This window comes from Mixophyes fleayi, chromosome 6, assembly GCF_038048845.1.
Source record: "Mixophyes fleayi isolate aMixFle1 chromosome 6, aMixFle1.hap1, whole genome shotgun sequence".
In the NCBI taxonomy this organism is placed as follows: domain Eukaryota; kingdom Metazoa; phylum Chordata; class Amphibia; order Anura; family Limnodynastidae; genus Mixophyes; species Mixophyes fleayi.
The window spans coordinates 103,183,132-103,210,802 of NC_134407.1; the positions used below are offsets into that span (position 1 = coordinate 103,183,132).

Here is a 27,671-nt window from a genome sequence, read left to right on the forward strand (position 1 = left end):
AAATGAATCAGGCCCAAGATTTTAATTGCCATGGGGGATAGATGGAGATATTATGCAGAAGTGAGGCCACCAGGAGCCCATGAGGTTGGTCTCAGGGGAAGGGGATGGCAGTCTGTAGTGAGGTGGGAAATTGAGGGCTATGGTCATCAATATGAATATGAGGGATCGGACTGAGGTAAGCGGACGGCTAGTAAGCAAAAAGTGTCAGAAGCTGGCCCTAATGACCAGAAGGGGGTGATGTGGCACTGGCAGCCACTAGGTGGTTAGATGTGTGTGTTGAAAGCAATGGTCCAAGGTGTGTGGTAGGACCAAAACAGTGAACACATATAAATGTATATGAGGTGGAATATGCAAAACATATATAGTAGTATAGAAATCTCAATACCAATCTTCGTAAAAAATAATACAAACTAAACACAGTAAAGTACAGCAGAAAACTTAGCTGTGGTAGAGTATAAACAAATAACAGTTTGCAGAAGACTTGATCAGGTAGGCCCATAAGTTGGAGGTGAGAACAGTTGATGACCATGTTGGTAGGGGGCCAATTGTACCTGCAGAACAAGAAACAAAAAGACATGGACAAAAAGCACAACTGTCACGATATCAGATGTTAGAATAGACCTTGAACCCTGCTCAGGTGATGACTAACCTCCAAGAGGTGCGGAGTCTAACGGAGAGAGAGGTATTCCCTTGGGATCCCCGCAAGGGGATATTTGCTTCACTGATGTCTAACCGCAGGTCTCGGTCCTCTAGGAGGCACAGAGCAGGGTACGACAACCCGGACACAAATGAGACGGGAGGTTGAGCTGGAGCATCGGAAGGTAAGTAGATAGATAGATCTGAGGAACAAGATGGAATGTCAACAGAGCACTGGAGAGCGGAGATCCTAGTAGAACACAGGATCGATGGTGATATGCAATGCTCTGCAAATTAGCCAGTGATCTTGATTGTGGAGCAGGTAACACGAGTACAACCGAGAGATGACAGCTGCAGGTAACTGAAGCGCTGAGGTCCTGATGAGCTGTATAGCCTGGAAGCAGGATCGATGATGATGCGCAATGTGATACGGATTAGCCACAGTCTTGACCGTGGAACAGGTAACACAAATACAATGGAGAGGGGGAAGCTGCCGATAACTGAAGCGCTGAGGTCCTGAGAGGCAGTATAGCCTGGAAGCAGGATCGTTGATGATGCGCAATGTGCTGCAGGTTAACCACAGGACTTCATCGTGGAACAGGTAACTCGAGTGCAAACAATATCAATAGAAGCTGACAGGAGTCAGAGAGAACAGCGTCCTCACAGGAGGTGAGACCTGAAGATCTGACAATGGAAGGTAGGAGGGGGTGCCTTAAATAGTGAACTGACCTACCGTCAGCCAGTGTGAATCTAGGAGAAGTTTGAAAGTGCCGGGCTTACACATGCGCAGCGACTACTAGCCAAGTGTTCTCAGAAAACGCAGAGCAAGCCAAACGGTAACGGTAGTCAAGGGACACCACGATATCGGTAATCCCGGACAGAATAGCAGGTGAGATGTGTGATAGCAACATAGGCAATGTATGTGGCTATACTGGGTGGGACTGAGTTCAGAAACTATATTTGCACTGATGAGCTGGTATGCCTCCCCTGAGGACCTTAGAAAACTAGTAGTTCCCAAGTATGCTGTGCTTCTCTGGTGTCTTATTAGAAATTAACACGAGTTCTTGAGAAGGGTAAACGTAGATGACTAACAATTGTTCAAGCGATGGTAGGATTGCTTGACTTGGATGAAACTGTACGCCAAACTGATCTTGGCACCCCCTGAGGAAAAGCTGTGGCTCCTTCCTCAGATGTCCCTGTGGGAGATGAAGAGGTAGATATCTGTAGGTTCAATTGCTGCAGAAGTGACCTAGCATCAGCGAGGGATTTAGCAGACAGCATCCGGCCATCTTTTTGGACTTGGAGGGAAACGAGGAATCCCTACTTATATTTAATGCTATTTTCACGTAGGGTTTGGGTCACTTATTTCAGTTCTTTATGTTTAGTTAAGTGGAAGCTAGATCTTGGAAGATGAGAATTTTGACACCATTCATCAGAATCTCAGTGCGTCGCCTTGCCTCCCAAAGAATTTGATCCTTTGTATTGCAGACGGCGGATAACATTTCTCAGAGTGTTGGAATCTTGAGAGCGGGGGCAGAGCGCCACATGCGCTCTATCAAAGATAAACATATATTCCGATATGGAGGGTGCTAAAATACGGAAGAGGCGAGGAAGATAGTCCTCCATTTGGGACCCTTCAAAGATTTCTGGGATGATCTAATTCTAAGGTTGTTATGTCGGCCTCCGTTTTTAGCGTCCTCTTGTTTATCCGCGAGAGAAAGGAGGCTATTACAGATGCAAACTCTTGTTCGGTTGATTGCTGAAATTGGATGATCTCCTCTTTCGATCTCTCTAGTGTGTCAACCCGGGTGCCAAGATCCGCGAGTTCCGAGGATAAATTAGACATGGCCTTGGTGACCTCCTTCTTAATGGTTTCTTTGATGTTTTTCATTTCAGCAAGGAGGGTAGCAATGTTCGCTTTAGTAGAGTGAGCAGAGGGATCCCAATTCTGAGTCACTTCCAGGAGCAGATGTTGAAGATGCCCTCCTAGATGGAGTGGATGACTTGAAGTCAAATATTTGATCAAGGATTGTGAGTTGATCTTTTTGTTCTTGGACATTTTTGTATGATATGGAAATAGAGTGAGGGTGTCTAGAATGAGATTGGTATACAGGTAATGTTCCAACGGCGGGAGGACCACGCACCAGACCAAAGGATGGTTTTACAACATTTTTATAGTCATAATACAGATTGCCCTGTGAGATGGGTAAAGTATGAGTGGTAATGCAATTTGGTGAGTTGCAATGCAAGTTTGAGGTATCAGCACAAGGCGCTGTGGTGACAACAACAGCAGGTTTCAGCATGAATGAGATTGTATATGGGCAATTGCCTGTATGGCCTATTTTCCTGATAAACCAGAGTTGGCCAGATGTGTTGACAGCACTATGAGAGTAAATTTTGGTCACCGCTTTATAAGAGTTGGCCTCTTGGAAGATGTTGTCTTGATAGAAAATAACAATCTATATAATATATTTAATACACACAAGATGGCGGTTTTCTGATAGAAGACTGAATATAATACAGTATGCAAAGTGGACACAAGGTGGCATTGTCTTCCTGATAGAAAAATTAAGTATGGTGTATTTTGTGAAATTACCACAAGATGGTGATAGAGCATAAGAAAACTATTAGGTAGTTCAATGCAGTTTGCAAGGTGAACGAAAGATAGCAATGTTTTCTGTATGCTTTTTTGTTTGAAAAGGGATGTCAATGTCTAATCTGCGATATTTGGCATCAAAAGACAAGTATGTGGCTTGTCACACTAATTTTTATTGATTCTTAATATCTGTCCTATATATATATATATATTTAGATAAAAGGGTGTCTCTGTTTAAAGCAGGTCAGAATTGAATTGTTGGAACCCTTATCCCACTTCTCCCTGTGTAAGGTAAGCCCCTAGCAGATGTTGTGTAATCGGGTGTTTGTAAGGATGACACTTCAGACTGCCCGATTTATTAGCCCTGGTGAGGATAAAACAGCAGACCCCATCCACTGACCTGTGAGTATACAGCAGCGGTTTTGTGCAGCTCAGCCTCGGATGTAGGGATGCAGCAGATCTCAATAGAAGAGGTGGGTGGAAATCAGGCACTGTCGGCACAAAAAGCAGGGTCTGGTCAGCGGGATGATCGCTGCCACTCTGTGTCAGTCGGGGCCTCCACGGTAGAAGGAGCCCAGAAAGGGGACCATGGAACCGGTTGCTTTCTGTTGCGAACTCCGTCACACTCCACCACTGTGAGGATAACCACCGGATGCCAGGAGGGCTTCGGGGACACGGTGCCTCCGTATAATGATTAGTTATGGGCCCCAGGGTTTTTCACGCCAAAAGCGAGAAGGAAGCCCCGATCAGAGGATATTTCAGCTCCAGTTCCAGGTACAGTAAAAATATTACCCTCAAATACGTAAGTGAGGTGTTCGACAGCCAGGGGTTTCAGTTGGCACGGGTTACTAGCAAACGTAAGCGTGAATGCAGTAGGGAGAAAAAGATCTCTGATGAAGCTTTTGGAGAACTAAACCAGCCATCTTGGCCACCAATCCAGGCACCTTCTATTTGTTGCAGGTTTTGTCTGTTTTGTTATGTTAACGTGAACGATCAAATTTGTGATCTATTTTTCTGCGATCTCTAATTTGCAAAGCACAGATTATACACTGTTACCACTATTGTTTAGAACCTTGTTATGTAAGAATATTCCTAATTATGATCATACAATAACCATTTATAATATTTACATTTTCTACCATTCCCAGCTTGTCCATAGAGATCTGGCAGCAAGGAATGTCCTTGTGGCAGAAGGTCGCAAAATGAAAATATCTGATTTTGGTCTCTCCAGAGATGTATATGAAGAAGACTCATATGTAAAGAGAAGCAAGGTAATGTTCCAATCCATAACTTCTCCCACAATGCTTTTCTTGCATTAACTGAAAATACACTTTTATCTAATAAGATTGATAGTGTCACCAACTTTTTTGCAGGTGTTTTGTATGACACCTGCTTTTTTTAGCAAGTAAGATAATAATCCCTAGTTCATGACACATGTAGAATTGTTCTCTAAACTGTAGCAACCAATCAGACATTTTCATTTTAATAGTCTGACCTGCATCAAACTGATTAAGCAAATATTAGATCACTTGCTTTGCTATGGGTTACAGCATGTTTGTGCTATTTGCACCATGTTATTAAGGAAGGAATGAAACCTAAGGTTTGAACTTTTAAAGCAGGGGTGGGCAAACCTGTCCTCAAGGGCCATATCCAGTTCATGTTTTTAGGATTCCTGTCTGTAGAAACAGGTGGGATAATTACTGACCCAGCCAAATAGATTAACTCAGCTGTACATGATTAAAGAAATCCTAAAAACATGAACTGGATATGGCCCTTGAGGACAGGTTTGCCCACCCCTGTTAATTTAAAGCATTGTGACTGCTTGAGTTGGATTGAAAGTATAAACTCTGCCAAGCTGATTTGATTAAAATATGTGGCATTAACCCTCTGGTTGAAGCCATCAGTACAATATCTGCTTTGATTAAACTCTATTCTGTAATTTTTCAGGGAAGAATACCAGTGAAGTGGATGGCTATAGAGTCCTTGTTTGATCACATATACACAACACAAAGTGATGTGTAAGTTGTTTTTTTTTAAATTTTATTTAAACTTCTCAGAAAAGATACCTCTGTGACCCCCTTATTTCTGTGTGTGTGTATATATATATATATATATATATATATATATATATATATATATATATATATATATACATATATAATCTCATCATCACCATTTATTTATATAGCACCACTGATTCCGCAGCGCTGTACAGAGAACTCATTCACATCAGTCCCTGCCCCATTGGAACTTACAGTCTAAATTCCCTAACATACATATATATATATATATATATATATATATATATATATATATATATGTATGTATAATATTTTGATTTGTAAGGCACCAGGCAGTGGGAAAAACGGGAACATATAAGGTATACAAAATGAGTGAGAATGCAGGCATGAAAACAGAGGGAAGGGAGGGTCCTTGTGAGAGACATTACATTCTAATTGAAAGAGAGCACAGCTGAAACAAGAGGAGTCATTGTAATTCAGAGAGGAGATTCGGATAGTTGTAAGAACACATTAGTGTGAGCATGGAAGGAAATTCCATAAATGGTTGTGGACACATGGACACAGGAAGGAAGTATTGCAGATGGAAGTGAGAGGTGGTTACTAGAGACGAGGCGAAGTGCAGGTCAGCGGTAGATTTAAGGGGGTGAATATTTTGAGATGAGATTTGAGATATATGAGGGGGTGGTGTTATTGAGGACTTTGTAGTTAAGGGTGAGCAATTTAAATTGGATTCTGGAGGACACCATTAAATTGTTTTGGATTTGCAAACTGCAGTGGCGAGGTAGATTTGCAAACTGTAGTCTTGCTGCAGTTTTTAAAATGGGTTGAATCAGGGATAGATGGGTGAGGGGAATGGAGAGAGGTGAGGGGAGAAGAGGTAGAATTGGATGTTGTCAGTGTAGAGGCGGCAATGTTGGCCGAATTAGTTCTCCAAGAACAGCAGTTTACAGAGAGAAAAACAAAGGAGCAAAAATAGGCCCCTGACAGATAGTGGAGGAGAGGAGTGCTTTGATAGGTTGGAAATGAACTAGAAAAGGACTGTGTCATTATGGCCAGAGGAGTGAAGGGAGTTTAAAAGAAGAGGGTGATCAGCAATGTCGAAAGTAGCAAAGGTCCTGAAGTATGGAGTATGGAGACGTGACCCTTTGCTGTGAGTAGATCATTGATCAGTTTTATGAGTGCAATCTCAGTGGAATGTTGGTGATGAAAGCAAAATTGCAGAGAGTTGAGAACAGAGTGAGAGGAGAGAACGTGACATAGGAAGTTGTACACCATTTGCTCAAGTACTTTGTAGGAAAAGGGGAGGAGAGAGATGGGGTGGAAGTTGGAGAGAGATGCTGGGTTGAGAGTTGTTTTTTTTAGGATTGGTGAGATGAGTGTGTGCTTAAATGAGGAAGAAAATGTGCCAATGGAGAGGCACAGGTTGAAGAAATGAGATAGTGGTGGGCAAGCAGTAGGGAAGAGGGAATGGAGACATTGGAAGGGTCACGGATGCAGGGGGCAGGTTGTAAGGTGTGATGATGTGATTAGGGGCTACACTGCAGTAACTGTATATACAAAATACAAACCAATTTGTTATATTACATTTATAATACTACGACCATGCTAAGCACAATGGGAATCTGTGTAACATTGCTATATTGTATTTTATTTCAAACTAAGGTAAAGCTCCAAGTATGCATTTTGATCAGATTGTGAAATTTCATTACAGATTGCAAAACACAGATGCGGTCATTTGGCCATCAGGTTAAATTACCAGATCTGTTCCTGTGTGAGCCCCTTAAAGAAGGCCACTAAATAAGGAAGCAGATTACAATGCGTTATGTTTCTACAAAATTGTTAACTTGACTGTGCCATATTATCTGCTCTCTTTTATCTTACATTTATATATGCAATGAATAGGTGGTCCTTCGGTGTTCTCCTGTGGGAGATTGTTACACTTGGCGGAAATCCATACCCAGGTATTGCTCCAGAGCGACTATTCAACCTGTTAAAAACTGGCTACAGGATGGAAAAGCCAGAGAACTGCAGTGACGAAATGTAAGCCAATTAATTTGTCTGTTTCCATCCCATACTTAATGAATGTACACATTAAAACAATAACCTTATGCCAGAAGAAGCTTGTGCCCACACAACTATTAAAGAGAGGTTATGCATAGTGTAAATATATACAGTAAATCATAACACTGTTATCATGTCAGAGTGCATTAAATAACACTTTACTCTGTTTTAATATGTAAGTTGTAAATTTAAATTCATACATATGCCAATTGGAGCCTATTTTATAACTTTGACCTGTAAGAGCTAAATCAAAATGATATGTAAGGACAGAGTATAAAACAGAATTGTCTCTCTCCTAAGGAATCACCTATGTTTTTTGTTACTTTCCTTGAGTTGCTTTATTCCCTCCATATAATCACTGAATGAGAGCTGTTGCTATAAATTAAGACAGGGCCGATGTGTGAAAGGGCATGGACTAAAATTCTTTCTTGCAACATTTATTTATATGATATGCATATAAGATAGGTCTGAAGTAAATATTTCCTGGCTTTCAGGTACAATCTTATGCTGAAATGTTGGAAACAAGAGCCAGACAAGAGGTCAACATTTGGTGAGATCAGTAAAGAATTGGAGAAAATGATGGTGAAAAGCAGGGTAAGTATGATTGGGGTGCCAACAATGCTGTACTCACACTCACTTGTCAAAATGTACATTTTGAATCTCTCTATAAGGTTTACAAATGACTAAAAACTATAATTAAAAGTTTAAAAAAGACAAGCAAATCAGCAAATGATAGAGGCACACTGGAAAGGATTAAGGAAAGTACATTGAGCTAGTATTTTATATACAAATGGAAAGGCTACTTTGTAAAAGGGATGTAAGCTAGTGCCATACATTTAGCCACAGTTGACACTCAGTGGCCATATATTTTCAGAAAATAGAACAGTATAGTGTGAAGCATGCTTCATTTTGTAGCTTATTCAACTTAGTATACATAGTAAATTTTAGTACATATATATTGTTGGGACCGTTCTTAGTAGGCAGTATATTGGACTTTGTCATGAAAAGTTTAATGAGTAATTACTACTAGAATACTGACAGTGGCCATAAATACTGTACTACTTCCGAGTAGATCTACCTGACCCTGTTATCACACTACATGCAATTGTGCATGAACCTCAAATAAGAGAGCATCAATAAGGAAGGTTGAGGCGACTAGACACAAATTGTCAAATTGCTCTGCGCATGCTCAGAAACAGACCTGACGCCAGTGAGCGCAATTGCATCGAATTCATCTCTGAGCTCAAATGACACTTGCAACTTCCTACAACTTAAAGGGTGTAATGAGGGAGTGAAGGTGCAGGTGCACATAGGCAATGTACTTTAAGAGTACGCCAAGGTCAAGCGCACGTACATTAAAGCAATTCAAGCTCTGCGCATCTCTTAAGGACTTGTTTTGTAATCATATTATTTGGTGTAAGTGCAGACTGATAGTGATGACTTGACACGCATGCATGCCAGAACACGTGTTTGCAAGTAAGATAAACTCTAAAAATGCATTTTATGTACAGTAAGCATCAAAAACATCCTGATTTATGTTCAAGTAATTAGCCAAAACAATTTTTTACATGTATTTTTTTTATTAACGATTATACAATTACGGTAAGAGTTGTTAATTTATTTGCTTTGGTATGCATTCTGATGAGACTTCATAATGCACATATGTGTCTATACTACAGTCTGTTCTGTCTGTCTGCATACAGCAAATTCATTATAGCCAGAGCGTTCCAATATACAAATGGAAACATTTGCTGCGATTGGCTTGCACTTGAATACGAGCAGACATGCCTGTAATTAACAATTTTGTTTTTTTAAACACAAATTGCATTCACATTGTATTCCAATATGAATTAGGGCTATAGTGGTTCATTTCGATTTTTCTAAGTGCATTTACGCAATCTAAAAATGCATCTTCTACACGGTTTGTGCACTGCTCATGCACACAACAATGGTCCATATTTAGTTGCACATATCTTGCAGTTGCGGCTTCTTGCACTCACAGAGGTGGATCAGTGTCGTTAGCGTGCAAGTGCAGTATAGTGAAGGCAGGCATGCAGATACAAAATTTAAATATATAAGTAATGTAAAAAATAACTATATATCATTTGTCCACTAGGTGTTACCTTGGACTACTGGTAGAAAATCATTTTGACATTTTTTTAGAACCAGAGTCCATTAGCAGTTCATCAGATTTTCAACAGATCAGTCAGTTACAATCACACTTTTGTTAGCAAAGAACAAAGCTTCAAAAAAAACACTGATATTTGCAACAGCAACAAATTCTGCAGAAAAGCGCTTTTGCCATACAAAAAAAAGTAACACAGATTTCTTCACAACCGTTTCAATGTGTGAATTTTCTTGATAAGTAATTTAAATGTGTAATTTGTCTACTTTATAATTTCTTAGGATTATTTGGACCTTGCTGCTTCCACACCTGCAGACTCAATGCTCTATGATGATGGCCTTTCTGAAGAGGAAACCCCTCTGGTGGATTGTAATAACGCCCCACTTCCCCGAACACTTCCCTCAACCTGGATTGAAAACAAACTCTATGGTAGAATTTCCCATGCGTTTACTAGATTCTAGCTACGCTATCACGTAGGACAAGTGCAATCTCTCTGAACGTCTCTAGCACTCTGCTTCCCAACCCCAGGGGCTTGTGTCTGAATGAAATCAATCAAACTCTGCTTGAAAAGCTGTTTAATTTCATTTAAAATATTTTTATTCTTTTGCATATTTAAATGCTAATGGTTGCAGAAAACATTTGCAGTACTGTTCAAAAGAAGCATAAGAAAATATACTGTATAACAATGTATACAAACCTATAAACCACAAAACACATCTCAACAGTATAGCCAAGGAAAATATTTACAGAAATCATTAACAAACTCTATTTCTAGTTCATATTTGGCATTAACCAGCAGCATTTACCTTGTATAACTTACATATATATGTCCATATTTTCATTTCCAGAAAGCTTCCTGTTTATAAGCTATATCATAAAAGTTTAATAGGCCCGTTTAGTGATTGGTTCCATTTGAGTTTTTTGGTCCTTTAGTGTATTCTTTACATAAGGGCCACTCTTTAATTATAAGTGTTCATCTAGTAGTATATCCAGTCAATGATAGAGTTTGAGACATATTTTGGGTAAAATCTAGATAATTAAGTATAGTGCCACATAGTAATCCATCTACCCAGCAGTAAACGTCATTGTTACTCTATGCTGGTAAAAGAATACATCCAACTACCTTCTTTTTGCCTGGTCCTGAGTTAAATTCATATAGCGATAAAGTAAAAGTGTCTTCTAGGGACACTACAATTAGTATGCTTATAATTTGCTATTGTTGCTAAAACCACAGTAAGCAAACAGCTATTAACTTTAATCTGTCTGTTTCAAGTTAGTCAATGAAAGCAAATGTATGGTTACTAGTTTTAGTGTATATATGAACAATTATGGTAAAAAAAAAAACCAACCTCCTAGACTTTTTGTCAATGTGAAGCTGTCTTTTTTAAATTAAGTTAAAGGGTACCCCCTTTAAGAAAACTATATTGTTTATATTCATTGCCCTTATATATGACAAAACTGCTCTGTAGATACAATTGTACCTCATGCACAGATGAGAGAAGCATCTTTGTTGTATCAAAGGGCAACAAAAATAAACACATCTGCCTGGAAAATAAAGTTGTGTGATAAGGGGCTTCTAATTTAAATTAATTGCAACATTTGACCAGTTTTATTCCTTCTCTATAAAAATGAATTTGTTCTACATTAGTGCTGTCCAGGTATTTCCATGATGAGGGCCGCATTCCTGTATTAAGTATATATTTTTCCGGGCCAAATGCTAATCGAAAAAATGTCATTTAAGAGGTCTATGTAGCTTTCAGAGAGACTGGGTGGGGGCACAAAAAAGGTTTGGATGGAGGGCTGCATCCAGTTGGACACCTTGAGCTAGGACACACCCTGCATATATTTGTACCACCATAGTACAATCTAAAATATTACTTCTTTATAAACCTTGCCTAAATGACAGCTGCCATAATTTTAATAACACTTATTAAATGTAATAACAAATGTAGGGTCACTTGAAATAACAGAATTGGATTTATACATTCACCTGTTTATATCTATTTACTATTTTTGAGATATATTTGATGCATATTTGTGTAGGTCAGAGAGGTCACATTACCAGTACATTTCATAAACCTGTGCATTATTATTAGGATGACACAAAGAAACTGACATCATGGTGATGACCGTACACTAAGCATGGTCATATTACCAGCAATCAGGCATTGCCAAATTTGTCTTCTCAAAGTTTTTTGTGTGAGAATTACTATGGTAGTATGGTAAGCAGGTTATGTCTAAGTCTGGCCGCAAGAAGCTATTAGTAGATACAGTATTCCATTTGTCTGCTGCAATGTCAAGTGGAACAGAAGGTCTTGGATTTTTTTCCAGTAAACTAATGGGATAGCTTTTCTCCACATGACATTGCAATCAAAAACTATCTTATATTCTATTGTATTGGAATTGTACATATTTTGCTAATGCAGTCTTATGAAAATACTTCTTCTCTTTTATCAGACCTTGCTCTCCAGCTGCTGTTTCAACGCAGTTCCTTTGTTGATTATTCTATAATTGATGATGATGTGTTGTTATAACTGCTGGTGGAGAGCCAACGTTGGATATCTTTGGCCTAACTAAACTATTATTTTGACAGTGACACACAAAAGGGTTATTTTTACATTGTGCTTTGTGAACAATTCTTTCGTGTTGTCTTTTGATATGTCTCTGGTATAAATGTCTTGTTGTGTTGGTGACCTGAGACAGTAAGCATAGTTCTTGCCAAAACTCCTTATTTTTTGTCTCTGATTTTCCACAATGAAAGAATCAGACTTGGGATTTTCCATTATTCTGTGTTAACAAATGTATACAAATTAAGGGGAACAGTCTTACCAATGCATGGAAAAATATTAATATTGATTTACACTGGTTTAAGCCAAATGCATTGACCTTTTAGCATCACAGAACCTCAGTCTTAATTTGCAAAACTTACGTGGTGGACTTCCTCTTAGTATATCCTGGTTATCTTCCTGTTTTAGAAACGCTTCTTGTTGCACAGACATTAGCCATTGCTGTTGTCATGGAAACTGCATTAAAAACTCTAGGGGGTATATTTACTAAACTGTGGTTTTTAGAAAAGTGGACATGTTGCCTATAGCAACCAATCGGATTCTATTTATCATTTATTTAGTACATTCTACAAAATGACAGCTAGAATCTGATTGGTTGCTTCAAGCAACATCTCTACTTTTTCAAACCCGCAGTTTAGTAAAAATACCCCTAGGAGTCCTACTGCAAATACAGTGGCAGATTTTGGGTCCAATGTCATATTATTTTAAAAACAAATGTATTAAAATATTGCTGATAATTATACATGATGAAAAAAAATCTCACAGACATAAGACTCAAATCGAATAAAACTGACATGATAGAAGGGAAAGTAGATAGCGACTATCTTGATTTGAAGTCTTCCTTTAATTTCATTTCACTTCATCTTCATTCGTATATATATATATATATATATATATATATATATATATATATATACTTCATATTGTACACTTTATTTTGCAAGGTCCACACAATAAGTGATGGCATATTATCAGCACACAAATGGTAAAAGGGAGAACGTTAACTTGATTGATTATTAAAAAAAACTATATTGGATATGAAATCATCTTTGAATCATGACCATTGCTTTTCTTTGAATATTAACATATTAACAGACCATAAACAATCCTGAATGTTCTGTTATATCCTATTTGGCAGGGCACTCGGAAGGAAGTATTTAGCAAGAGGCTATAGAGCTCATGATAGTACTCTGCTTAGTGTTCATTTCAGTTAGTTTCAGTCTTGTACTTCTATATAATTTTGGTTATGTGTCTCTGTAGCAACACCAATGGCTTGTCTTTTTTTCTCATTAAAGGGAGTTTTGCCAAGGGCCTTACTGTCTGCACGTGAAGCTATTAATATATATTTTTGGGTTCTTCAGTGCAGAACAAATGATGTCTTTTCATTTTTAGGCATGTCTTATCCGAACTGGCCTGAAGAGAGCCCCGTTCCAATCCCGAGATTCGATGCCAATAAGTCTGTTTTTTCAAGATATGCCAATGACTGTGTTTATTCTAATTGGATGATTCCACCCGCAACGGCAAAATTTATGGACAAGTTTGATAGCTAAATATCAATTTTATTTCCCCTAGAAGGTAAAAAAATTGTGAATGGGGAAGAAAAAAGTTTAGATAACACAACACGCAAAGAATAAATGGAAAGTCCATTGGCTGGTTCTTTGTGCCAGTGAAAAGTGGTCAAACCAACGTTGCTTTTGTGTGTCAGTTGCGCCAACTCTTTTTGGCTTCACCTACCTCTAAGTTGGCTGCACAAGTCGCATATATATATATATATATATATATATATATATATGTATATATATATATATGTGTACATATATATATAGACATAGTGTATGTATGTATGTATATATGTGTGTGTATATATATATATATATATATATATATATATATATATATATATATATATATATATATATATATACATATATTGCTCTCCCCTGTGGCAGCAGAAGAGGGGCTGTGTATTTTTTTTCCAAAACATATCAACTCTGTATACCAAACTCGGTCTTTTTATATATGCTGTTGTTGCACAATAGTCTGTATTCAGTACACTCATGTATGTGTTGCTGTGAAAACAAAGTCAAGTCAACTTTATTTTTATTTTTGATCTCAGTTAAAAATAATATTTTTAAGATGTACATTGCCTATTAATAATAGTTTTTGTTGGGTTTTTTTGTGTGTGGAAGGTCCAGGGGAACACCCTCGACCTTGTTTACTGGATACATATAGAGAATTTTTTTTTGAGGTGTATATGTATGTACATATTGCATCTGTTGTATATGGAGATAAGAAATGTCAATTTAGACATACAATATTACATGAAAAATAGTGAACTGATTGTCACTGATTCTCTTGAGAGTTTGAGCCTTTAGCTGAAGTGAAAGTACACACAGGCAAAGTAAACTTCTAATTCTAAACTACTTATTGCTGGGAACTATATTGGACAGTCCTGATCTTGTGAACCCGGAAAATTATATTCTGACACCTAGAAAATACGACTGTTTTTAATTTGTACAAGTTTCTAGGGAATTTATTTTTTTTACTTTTCATTATTTCTGCAACATGCCTACATTACAATATAGCACAGATATACATACACACAAAAATCGCACAGTGCACTTAACAAGCGCACTGCAGAGGATCATGTTGCTGACCATTAAACAACAAGGATTTGGTTCCGAGTATGGTGTCTTCTTGAAAGATGTCAAATCAAAACAATTATGTATTATAAAAAAAAACTAAAAAATTTAATTTGCTAGGAAAAGCCAAATAGCTGTTTTTTTTCTCAAATAGTTCAGTTTCCAATTTTATATTCCTTTTATATGTATTTTTTTAAGTACAGAAAAGTGTATATTTTGGATATTATTTCAGTTTCTAACATGAAATGTTTGGGGATTGACGGTCCATCACAATGGCCTATTGAAAGATGCCTTATTGAGTTCATAGTCATCATCATTTTATAAAAATTAGTGAGTCTCCTAATGCTGTAATATTTGTTTAGCTTTGCTAAAGTTTGACAAGTTCTGCCAAGCCTGAGCCTGCAGTATATGTGGTTTTGTGTCTAATATGTGAGGAGCCTTTATAAATAGGTTCAGTTACATTTAGCTCCTCACATAACCATGGTTGTCAGACTGTCACAAAAATTTGTGATTTAAGATGCTGCACAGTATAAAATGTTATCATTTACCTGCTCTCCCATGAACCATGCCACTAAGGTGCTGTATTACAATGGAAATAAATAACTATGTCATTTGAGAACTGTACCAAAGAAAGATGTTATGTTGTGCTTTTATAATTAATTAATATTATATTTATTTTTCTTCACTAAACTTAATTTTATTGTCATCATAAAGTTGTGTTTTGTATGATTCACACATGTCAAGTGTTTTGTAAGTATGCTGTTGTATTATAAGTTGCCATCTACGTTCAAAGATGCTGCCTGAGGTGAAAAAGAAGCTGACATAACTGTAGCAGCTGAAATGCTGTAGTTTGTTGCATTTCAAAAAAAGCTTTACTTATTGACATTGCTCAATTGTTATGCTTGCCTCATAGAAAGTAGGTAAGTAGGTAAAATTTGTTCTAACTAGTTATAGCCAACTGTGTAATGCAGTTCTATTTGTGTTTAATACAAAGAACAACAAATACATTGTATGACTGGAGCAACTTTAATATAAAGTTCACTAATGAATATATGTATGTATGTATGTATATATATATATATATATATATATATATATATATATATATATATATATATATATATATATATATATATATATATAGATGTGTGTGTGTGTGTATGTATATATATATATTTCCGTATTTTCCCATGACCAGTTTTATTATGTGTTGTATTAAAACCCCCAAACTAGATATTTGTGGTAGATATTGTATTGCTTTCTACTTACTTTCTTACATAAAAGATCCAGTAAGACTACCTACACAAGTAATCTATCAAACCAAGGCTTAATTGTATATGGCTCAGGATTCCCTTTCGGTTTTTAAGGAATTGTACATCAGAGAACACACAACTTACTTCAACAAACAATGCAACATTGTTTTTTTGTTTTTTTTACATTCAGCGGACAGTAAGTGTTAAGATAGCAACCAGCCATAATATATTCCTTCACACAACAATATATGATTGCTTTGCACAAGAACCTGTGTTTGAAAAATGCTGAATTGTGTTTTTAGTGTATATATCATTTTTACTACCTATTTAAAAAGCTTAGAAACCAAGATTGAATATAATATAAAAATGACAAAAAAAAGGAAAATATTAATTTCCAAAAATATTTCTGAACGCAACCCCAAACCATGACAGAATGACTCTTCTGCACTGCCTCCCTACAGTTTTCATTCTTCAGGAAGAGCTGCTCCACCTGGACAATATTACCATGTATAAGCAATTTCATTGGTCTGTTCTTGCATAATTTTAAAATCGTTTCCTCAGAAACATTGCTGCTGAGTTAGTATCGCACACGACATGTTTAGATGCATTTGGCAGCCAACTTTCTATGATGTCATAATTCCTCAATTTCAATTACTTATTTTTTGCACTCTAATTCATAAAATACAAACTTCTAATGGCCAGGAAATAAAACTAGATTGTAAAGATTGCATTTTAATGCAGAAATAAGTGAATGTTAGTGTGCAAATAGCCAGAGTTGAAAATTAGCGATATTTTCACAGGATTAAATTACCATGGACAAATATATAAACGTTGGGACTGGCCTTGGGGATCAGGGACAATTGGCAACTATGTTCAATGGGGTTATGTGGGTTTGTGACTTCACTTTTTGGAAATCCCTGGAAAATAATATATTTCCATATCCATTCCTGTGACTGATGAAATTCAAACTGTAATATATACATTTTCAGTGTAAATATCAGATTCGTTTTCACAAATGCATTATCTTAAATTGAAATCTGCTCTTTGGTATTTATTTTATATGTATTTATATTTCTTGGGGTTGCAATGATTGTTTTTGGGCACACACACATACCTGCCAGTATAACAAAGTCATGATCATTTTTAATACAAATGTGGCATGATAGAGTATTAATGAGGATGGGGGCTATATAAGTGGTCTAGGGGGATATTAAATTAAAATCCAGGCCTGTTAAAATCTTGCAATAAAAATAATTGGGTTAATTATCCTTGTTGTTTTATAGGCTATGCATGAATCTTTTATAGTCATGGCGAAAAGTTTTGAGAATGACATAAGTATTGGTTTTCACAAAGTTTGCTAATTCAGTGTTTTTAGAACTTTTTGTCAGATGTTGCTATGGTATTCTGAAATAAAATTACAAACATTTCATAAGTGTCAAAGACTTTTATTGACAATTACATTAAGTTTATACAAAGAGTCAATATTTGCAGTGTTGCCCCTTCTTTTTAAAGACCTCTGCACTCTGCCCTGGCATGCTGTCAATCAACTTCTGGGCCACATACTGATGGCCACCCATTCTTGCCTAATCAATGCTTGGCGTTTGTCAGAATTTTGGCTTTTTGTTTGTCCACCCACCTTGAGAATTGACCACAATTTCTCAATGGGCTTAAGTTCTGGGGAGTTTCCTGGCCATGGATCCAAAATTTTAATGTTTTGATCCCCGAGCCACTTAGTTATCACATCAGTCCTGTGTCATGCCTGCAGTAAAGCATCCTTAGCCCATTCATGTGTGGGGTTGCTTCTCAGCCAAGGGAGTGGGCTCACTCACAATTTTGCCTAAGAACACAGCTATGAATAAAGAATGGTACCAAAATATCCTCCAAGAGCATCTTCTTCCAACCATCCAAGAACAGTTTGGTGATGAACAATGGCTTTTTCCAGCATAATGGAGCACCTTGCCATAAGGCAAAAATAATAACTAAGTGGCACAGGGATCAGAACATCGAACTTTTGGGCCCATGGCCAGGAAACTCCCCATTCCTTAATCCCGTTGAGAACTTGTGGTCAATCCTCGAGGCGGGTGGACAAACAAAAAGCCAAAAATTCTAACAAACTCCACGTATTGAAAAGGCAAGAATGGGCGGCAATCAGTCAGTATGTAGCCCATAAGTTGATTGACAGCATGCCAGGTGAAATTGCAGAGATCTTTAAAAAGAAGGGTCAACAATCCAAATATTGACTTTTTGCATAAACTTAATGTAATTGTCAATAAAAGCCTTTGGGGGGTATTCAATTGTTAGCGTTAACGGAAAAAAACGAGCGCTCAAAAATATAACCGTTTATACAGTAATATTGCGCGCGAAAAGCGTTAATACGGTAGTTTACTCGCGGAATTTCAGCTCGCCGCTCAGGGAGCAGCGAGCTGAAATTCCGCGAGTAATTACCGTATTAACGCTAAGATTTTTTGAGCGCTCGTTTTTTTTCGTTAAACGATAACAATTGAATACCCCCCTTTGACACTTATGAAGTGTTTGTAATTTTATTTCAGTATACCATAGCAACATCTCAGAAAAAGGTCTAAAAACACTGAATTAGCAAACTTTGTGAAAACCAATATTTGTGTCATTCTCCAAATTTTGCCCATGATTTTCGATGTCACATTTAACTTCAAAAGAAAATAAACAAAAATACCAATTTGAACTCTTTATTTGCATTCAAAACACTATGCCAAAGGAAAAAACCTAAACCTCAAACCCGTGTCATTGGATTCCTAATTTTCATAATAATGAAGAAAAATATATATATGATTAGTAAAATGCTTATACTATATAAAAAAAAGTTGATGATCTCCATTGCACTCTTTAGGCACAGACTGAGCATTGGTCAATTGTGGCAAATTACACTGACCTGTAAGCTGCATTACAAACCTTCATGTCACTGCAATGACTAGATTTATTGGTGAAGCAACAGATACCACTTATAAAGTGTGCTAATACCACCAGTCAGACTTTTTCTCTAGTGGTTAGATAGGTATTGTTATACACTTTGTAGCTAATATACATAGTCTTTTATACAGATCTGTACACAAGAGAAGAAAACAAGGATATTTGCAGTTGAAAAGTTGGACCATTGTTCCAAATAAGGAACACTACACTGATAAGCACATGTTAAATGAAGTATGTCACTGTTAACTGTCATTTAATATATATTGGGATGTTGTTGCATGGAGTCAGGGGCGTATTGGGAACTTAAAGTGGCCCTGGGAAAAATTATTGAAGTGGCCTCATGTGGGCGGGACCAAAATAACTGTAGGTGGGGCCAACACAGAAGTAGGCGGGATTTAGAACTACTGGAATCTGGTTGTAGTAACATTTAGGAAAACCTAGATGTGATGACTTTACACACAGTGGTCATTTCTAAAGCAATGCAGGGCAAATGCTGCCAGTCCTGTGTCATAAAATTACATGAATCCTTTTACATTATCTGCGACTGGTTTATGCCTCTGTGCTCCAACTTGTTCAGTTGCCTACTAACACGTACTTCCAAAATTCCCTTCATAGAAACATACCTGACTTTGTTTAATAAGTTTAACTATTACGAAAGATGTTGGCACAATCGTATTTGATCAGTCTGCCAGACCAGCATATGAGCAACTCACACACTTAATAAAATAGCCCACAAATAAATTAAATTGCCCCACCATCACCCCACAAATAAAATAGCACACATTAAATAATTAGCCCCCCACCTAAATGTCTCCATTAAATTAATAGCCTACCTTCCACTGATGTGCTATTAAGACAACCCCCCTTCCTTCCCTCATATGACATATTATAGCAACATAACAAAACAAATTGTAGTAGCCCCTCCCTTTCCTTCACACTCCCTATAGTTTAGTATAGGCATCCCTCCCTTAGTATAGTATAGGCAGCCCCCCCTTAGTATAGTATAGTATAGGCAGCCCCACCTTAGTATAGTATAGTCTAGGCAGCCCCCCCTTAGTATAGTATAGTCTAGGCAGCCCCCCCTTAGTATAGTATATTCTAGGCAGCCCCCCTTAGTATAGTATAGTCTAGGCACCCCCCCTAGTATAGTATAGTCTAGGCAGCCCCCTCCTAAGTATAGTATAGGTAGCTCCCCCCTTAGTATAGTATAGGCAGACCCCTTAGTATAGTATAGGTAGCCCCTCCCTTAGTATAGGTTGCCCCCCCCTCACTTACCTTCAGTTACTCTGGCCAGCGTCTTTTCTCAAATCAGGCAGACAGGAAGTGAAGTCAGACTTCCTGTCTGCCAAACAGCAGCCTGGGAGCCCATACAGCAACAGGCAACCCAGCGATTGGCTACCTGTTGCTGCCCACTGAACACCAATGGTTGATATTGCTTCCCTGCAAAAAACAACACATAATGGAAGCACAAATGAGAAAAGCAGTAGCAAAAACGAGGGGGAGATCCTATTGGGGAAAGCAAAAAAAGTCTATGAACTAAAATATACAATCCAATGTTTTGAATCATCTACAGGACAAGTCTTGCTGGTGCCAATTGAGAGAAGCACTTGCTGCATCAACAGCACTCGTCTTCCCACTTTACATGAAGTAGCATGAGACGGATACAGACAGCTTCTAATTTTTCACAGGTTGCAACAAATTTGTGAGGTCCCGTTACATTTGTGACACACTGTCGATGTATCAGTATTTAGATAAACTAGCCTCGACCCCTACCTCTCAAAATCTTGTACAATAACTCATGCCACCATATGACATCTCTGTTTTCAGGAAGGGTACAGATGTGCGTGTGAAAGCCAAACTCTGAATATCAGTAAGAACTAATATTTTTAGGAGAAAACATTTAAATGAAAATGTTAAAATATAAATAATCAAATATTTTTTATGTGCGATATAAAAGGTGGTCTCCAGTGTAAATGAGTAAACGGGAAATTATCCAGTTGTAAAATAATATTGAAAAAGTAAAAAATAACATAAAAGATTGTCCTGTTTTGTATATGTGTTAAATAGAGTGTGTACATGTACTGTAGATTTATCTATCACACTATCCTACAAAAGGTAGTTTGTTTAACACCATTTTTATTTATTTATAACTGAATCTTTTATATAATATTTCCGTAAATTTTTGTAGACGCACATCAAGAATCTATGTTTTAAAGCATATTACATAAAGAACAGGTTATTCATGATTATTTAAAACTGTTTGGCTGTAAACAGAAGAGGCGTTTAGCAGTAGATTTTTGTAACTAGAATGGCTTTAGGGAAAAAACGCATGCACATAGAACCAATTTTGCGGCACAGAAACCTCAAGTACCACAAAGAAATAACACCCAGAACATCCTACGTCTATCATTGGCATCACCCACATGACAACACCAGCAGGTAAACTCTCTTCAAAAACAACCAATTTAAATAATAAAAGAGGTGTTTTTTTCCTATTGCTTTTTTTTTTCCTACTGCAATTTCTATTAATTCAGTTGTAATGATCTGTTGATGCCAAATCTGCAAAAATAAAGTATATTTATCCAGCTTTCAAAATGTGCAATAACTTCAAAATGTGCTAACAATTTTATAGTATCATTATTCCCTGTTTTGGTATGTAAGAATTGTACTACAAGTCTGTATAGTTTGGGGGAATGAGTCCAATCATTGTTCACGTCTTTGTAGTCCTTACAAATTCAGTATGTGTATGTTAGGAACCCCTCCAGTCTGTACAACACAACCCGGAATCTACTCTGCCAGTCAGGTGTTCACTGGAGCCCCTAGTGGTGGGGACAGACTGGGCTGCAGACTGACAGAGGGTCGTGAAGTGTGTACCGGCTGGGGAGAACCCAGGTAAACGAAGTGAAGTCCAAGCAAAGGTCAAGGGCCGGCAGCAGATAGCAATTCCAATAAACAGGCCAAGGTCAAGGGTCACGAGCAGACAGGAAGGTCGGTAAACACGCCAGAGGTCAGGGTCACGAGATACACAGGCAGGGTCCAAATCCAGGCAAAGGGTCATATCATCATCATCAACATTTATTTATATAGCGCCAGCAAATTCCGTAGCGCTTACACGGGTAATCAGCAGAATATTCAACGGACAGTAACAAGGCACAGAGCAGGTCAGCAGACTGGCAACAGAAGCTATAACCGGTAATGAGGCAGCAGACCTCACTGCCTTAAGTACCCAGATGGATCAATCAGGGCTTGCCCCTGGACAGTGCCCACTTGCAGGCTAATTGCCTACTACACTAAACACCAATCAGGGCTTAGCCCTGTCACACACACCTGCAGGCTAATGCCTGATAATTCAGCCCACAGGCTGAATCTAATAGTTACAATATGCGCGTGCGCGCCCGGCTGCCGGGACGCCGCGCTGGAGTAGCGTCCGGCCGTTGCCCAGGCAACGGTCGGGAGTTGAGAGGAAGTGATGTCCCGGTCGTCATGGTGACGGCCGGGACGCCGGGGAGGACAGGAAGCGAGCCGCTGCGGCTGTGAGTACCGCCGCGGCTCGTGACAGTGTAGAGAACAGATGTAGCTATAGTGTGTGTTTCTTTCAAGTGTATGTTACAGGTGTGTTAAGAATCAGAGTATGGTTAGAGTTATAATCGAGTTCAACAAGAGATGAAGATGAAGTGAACATTCTACCTGGAAACACTCCAATAAGAGGACAAAACCCAATGTTCTCCTGTTGAGGACCTGTTACCTTCTTCCTCATTCAAATGAATTGTGCACTGCATGGTCACTCTCTAATCATAAATCAGTTTTTTCACACCCCTTCTCCCAGGTACACACTTTCTGTTATTAACCATGGTTAACCAAAAGCCTATGCAATTTCTGGTTAATATTCTGTGTAACCACTTAATCCCTCTCTAATTAATGCTTAACGATCTCCCTGTGGTCAGCATCCCACCTTTTACTGCCCTGTTCTGCCTGATCCAGCAATGTTCATCAATTCCCTCTACTTTCACCCCTCATTCCACATATATCTTCTTCTCTTTCACCACCCCTCCATGCACACATTAACCCCCTTCTTCTACTTGCATTCATTTCCCCTCTCACCAATATCCTAGCTCTACCTCTCCCTTTTGCTACTTCCCCCCACTAACCACTTTCTTGACTGCCTACACCTTGTAAATGCTCTGTGCCTTGCACCATCCTCACTACCTAGCTTACACAAGCTGAGTACCCTCAAATCCACATACACCTGTCCCGATCTTCTTGCCCCTTAATCTCCACCTCTTGGCTACTGGTGACATCTCCCCAACTCTGTGTTCCACACAATTTACAAAATCTACGAACACATCATAATTCTAGAAATCATTTTTTTTTTTCCTACGGAACACATACCTTTGGAGCTCGGAGTTAACCTTTTGTATGCCCTTCACCCACATATGTAATACATTATCTGGAAGGATACAAGATACAATAAAATATGTTACATCAATACATAATATTCTAGGCATAGGCAAGGCATGTCTTAGCTTGTATGACATTTACACAATAAATTTTCACAAATAGCACCATCTTATGGCTGTTAACATAATCTCATTTATGATATTCTTCAGCCTTTTTAGTTAAATGCACTCTAATAATATCAATAGGTTTTTCCATTAACACTTGTAGGGCGGGCTATTGTCGGTTCATTCTGTTCAGTCTCTTAATACTCAAGTTTTTTTGTATGTGAAACAGTGATCGGTCTACCGAGTATTGGGAAACTTCACGCCAAGAGACCTAGCTGTATTATACCTTTCCTCTATTGGCCTCCCACCCCATAATTTGAGTACCACAGAAATATTTTAGTGGAAAGTGAACATGTCCTACATAATTTGAGACACATAAGAGCACACCCAGCATTCAGTTTGGTCTAAAACCTTACCCAACAAAGAATGATAATCATTCTCATGGATGCTCACCCAAGTCCAAATTATCACTGGACTGGCATCGCTTGATGTACCTCAGTGGCACACGCAGGGGGGTTTTCTAGTATAATACAGCACTGCCACGGATGCTTCTTGACAGCGCCGCGGCTGCTGTAGAATTCAGACTCGCCGAAATGGAGCTGCTGCGCATTCGCAGCAGCTCTCTCTCGCTCTTTTTTTTGGGGGGGGGGGGGGTGGTGGAAACCCCCCCTTCTAAATCCTGCGTTCGCCCCTGTACCTCTCCAACTATGGGGTCACAGTACTTACAGACACAATATTTTTCAGACAATAGCCCCTCACACTATCTCCGAACTCCAAGGTTCGCAGACCTTTACTTTATCCTCGAATTGAATAGTGTAATTGGCTGGACTGATTGTGTTAACAATTTTTCCTTCATCCCCACATCCTCAGTATCACTACCTGAACCAGCCTCCATCACCTGATCACCATTGCAGAAATATAATGTCCTGGAAACAATAGGGATGAGAGAAACACTGGAAAGGGAAAAATAGAAAAGCTGCTGCTCCATGATGAGATAAGTCTCTCCGAAGTCCTTGGCTCAGGTGTTATTAACTGCGCTCTTAGGTCTCCACGAATAGATTCACGAGTGTCATCCTCGGCAATATTTTGAACCTTCTCCGGGTTGTTGACTTTTCTGCAGTGGGTGGAATAGGTCCAAGTGTCTCTTTCTGTAACTTTCAGAGATGTGGTGCTGGTCGTCAACACTTGGTACGGGTCTTCTTACCTGTCTGTCAAACAACTTGAGCATAGCAAATTACAGTCCATAACATATTCTCCTAGTCCCACATCATGACATTTTTTGTATATCATATCAGGAGACAATGTTTTGAACGTCTTTTGTTGCTGACTCACTATTTGCTTCTCTTTATAATATTTTTAACAGTCTCATTATCATTACATTTTAAATCATCTCGGGAATCTACCATCAAGTGAGGTTGCTTGTCAAAAGTATTTTACAGTAGGTGACAGGTTAAGAGGCTGTTTAGGAGTGGTTCTGATAGTACGGAGGACTAGTGGCAAAAGCTTCCTGCCATTCCAATCTAGTTTCAACTATCACTCTATTCAAATCGTTCTTAATAGTACTAGGGATACAATATCTGCATATATGTTCCTGGGTATGAAACAACAGTATTAGTGTCAACTGGAAATGTCTTTACCCAGTTATAAAATACATAAGTACACACCAATTGAGATTCCTGAAAGGTGGCAATTGAATGAAGATGATTTGTTTTACCTGGAAAATGTCCATCTGTAGAAGGGGTATGGGATGGCTCTATAGGTATTGTCTTTCCACCATTTTTCCTCATTTAAGTAAGACAGGACATTGCCTTCCTATTAGCTTGAAAAGAAAAGTCTGGTCCACACCAGCTTGCACATACCTGCTTTACCCAGGTGGGTCAGACCGTGTGTTGCCTCAGCTGGGCCTGGAAGATATACTCTGAGAGTCCCAGGCCTACCTCATCTATCTCACTAGAGTCCAGAGGACTCCTGACCACATCCCTTCGCCTTCCAGACTGCCTTTTCCTGTAGGGAACACAAATCTTGCATATTAATTCTTGTGTGTTTATCATTTAAAAAAAAACATTATTTTGTCAGTTGTTATAGATAAATCTGCTACCCACTTGGCAGCTTCGTCTGCCCTGATATTACCCCCTAATATCTTTTTATCACTGTCAAAAGTCCTATTGTGTGTCATGGCTATGGTACTGATGTCTTGTTACTGTCATAAAAGTTCCTAGGTCACCAAACAGCGCCAGAGTCATGCATTACCTTAATACATACTTAAAGTCAGTGTACATGTTAACTCTGCCAACTCACATGCCTTTCTTAATCTCACGAGTTTGGCTACTTGGGTTAAGTGAGGCAGGCCAAGGTTCAGCTTCAATAGTGCTTTCGTCATCTATATAACATTATACGCAGTACATGTCCGCCTGTCTATGAGAAATATAGAACATAAAACTATGCAAAAAAAAATCACATTTTCTAAGGGGTGTCACTTATGTTAGGTCTTTTCGGTAAAGGTCTGATTTGAATATTCCATACAATCATGCATATCAGTTTATCTGCCAAATTCACCCTCAGCCAGAGTCCCCTTTCCTTCCACCCTTTGTGCGTCTGGAGGCACACTTTGTACACCTTGCTGAGGAAACATATGTAATTTAGGCAGGACTAAGAAGGGCAGATACTGCATGCAATGTATAAAAACCTTGACTTGCCCCAGTACTACGTCAAGGACTCCAGCAGCTTCAGTAAGTAAGCCATGTCAGTGTAGTGTGTGTATCCTTAACTCTGTCCATTGTCAAAAATGTCTTGGGTGAGACAGCATCTCAAGTATTGGACCTTTGTCTGGCTTGTCTGTAATCTATCCTTTTGCAACCTCATGTGTTATTGAGAAATGATGAGAACAAGTATTTACAGTCAGGTCCATAAATATTGGGACATCGACACAATTCTCATATTTTGGGCTCTACACACCACCACAATAGATTTGAAATTAAACTAACAAGATGTGCTTTAACTGCAGACTTTCAGCTTTAATTTGAGGGAATTTACATCCAAATCAGGTGAATGGTGTAGGAATTACAACGGTTTCTATATGTGCCTCCCGCTTTTTAAGGAACCAAAAGTAATGGGACAAACTAAGCAATCCTACATCAAACTTTCACTTTTTAATACTTTGTTGCAAATCCTTTGCAGTCAATTACAGCCTGAAGTCTGGAACGCATAGACATCACCAGACGCTGGGTTTCATCCCTGGTGATGCTCTGCCAGGCCTCTACTGCAAATGTCTTCAGTTCCTGCTTGTTCTTGGGGAATTTTCCCTTAATTTTTGTCTTCATCAAGTGAAATGCATGCTCAATAGGATTCAGGTCAGGTGATTGACTTGGCCATTGCATAACATTCCACTTTTTAGCCTTGAAAAACTCTTTGGTTGCTTTTGCAGTATGCTTCGGGTCATTGTCCATCTGCACTGTGAAGCACCGTCCAATGAGTTCTGAAGCATTTGACTGAATATGAGCAGATAATATTGTCCTAAACACTTCAGAATTCATCCTGCTGCTTTTGTCAGCAGTCACATCATCAATAAATACAAGTGAACCAGTTCCATTGGCAGCCATACATGCCCACGCCATGACACTACCAACACCATGCTTCACTGATGAGGTGGTATGTTTTGGATCATGAGCAGTTCCTTTCCTTCTCCATACTCTTCTCTTCCCATTACTCTGGTACAAGTTGATCTTTGTCTCATCTGTCCATAGGATGTTGTTCTACAACTGTAATGGCTTTTTTAGATGTTGTTTGCCAAACTCTAATCTGGTCTTCCTGTTTTTGTGGCTCACCAATGGTTTACATCTTGTGGTGAACCCTCTATATTCACTCTTGTGAAGTCTTCTCTTGATTGTTGACTATGACACATATAAACCTACCTCCTGGAGAGTGTTCTTGATTTAGGCAACTGTTATGAAGGGGTTTTTCTTCACCAGGGTAGAAATTCTTCTGTCATCCACTACAGTTGTTTTCCGTGGTCTTCCGGGTCTTTTGGTGTTGCTGAGCTCTCCGGTGCATTGTTTCTTTTTAAGAATGTTCCAAACAGTTGATTTGGCCACACCTAATGTTTTTGCTATCTCTCTGATGGGTTTGTTTTAATTTTTCAGCCTAATGATGGCTTGCTTCACTGATAGTGACAGCTCTTTGGATCATATTGAGAGTCGACAGCAACAGATTCCAAATGCAAATGTCACACCTAGAATCAACTCCAGACCTTTTACCTGCTTAATTGATGATGAAATAATGAGGGAATAGCCCACACATGTCCATGAAATAGCTTTTGAGTCAAT

The 27,671-nt window shown here is 38.5% G+C and overlaps 1 protein-coding gene across 1 annotated transcript in view; it reads left to right on the plus strand.

The window, feature by feature from the left end:
- RET (ret proto-oncogene) overlaps positions 1-13,835 on the plus strand; it is an 80,478-nt gene extending 66,643 nt beyond the window's left edge. Inside the window, exons 15-20 of the mRNA XM_075217138.1 lie at positions 4,381-4,503; positions 5,180-5,250; positions 7,156-7,293; positions 7,809-7,908; positions 9,721-9,868; positions 13,399-13,835. Of these exons, the coding sequence (XP_075073239.1) occupies positions 4,381-4,503; positions 5,180-5,250; positions 7,156-7,293; positions 7,809-7,908; positions 9,721-9,868; positions 13,399-13,556 (738 nt within the window). The 3' untranslated portion in view covers positions 13,557-13,835. The remainder of the gene's footprint in view (positions 1-4,380; positions 4,504-5,179; positions 5,251-7,155; positions 7,294-7,808; positions 7,909-9,720; positions 9,869-13,398) is intronic.
- The last annotated feature ends 13,836 nt before the right edge of the window (positions 13,836-27,671 follow it).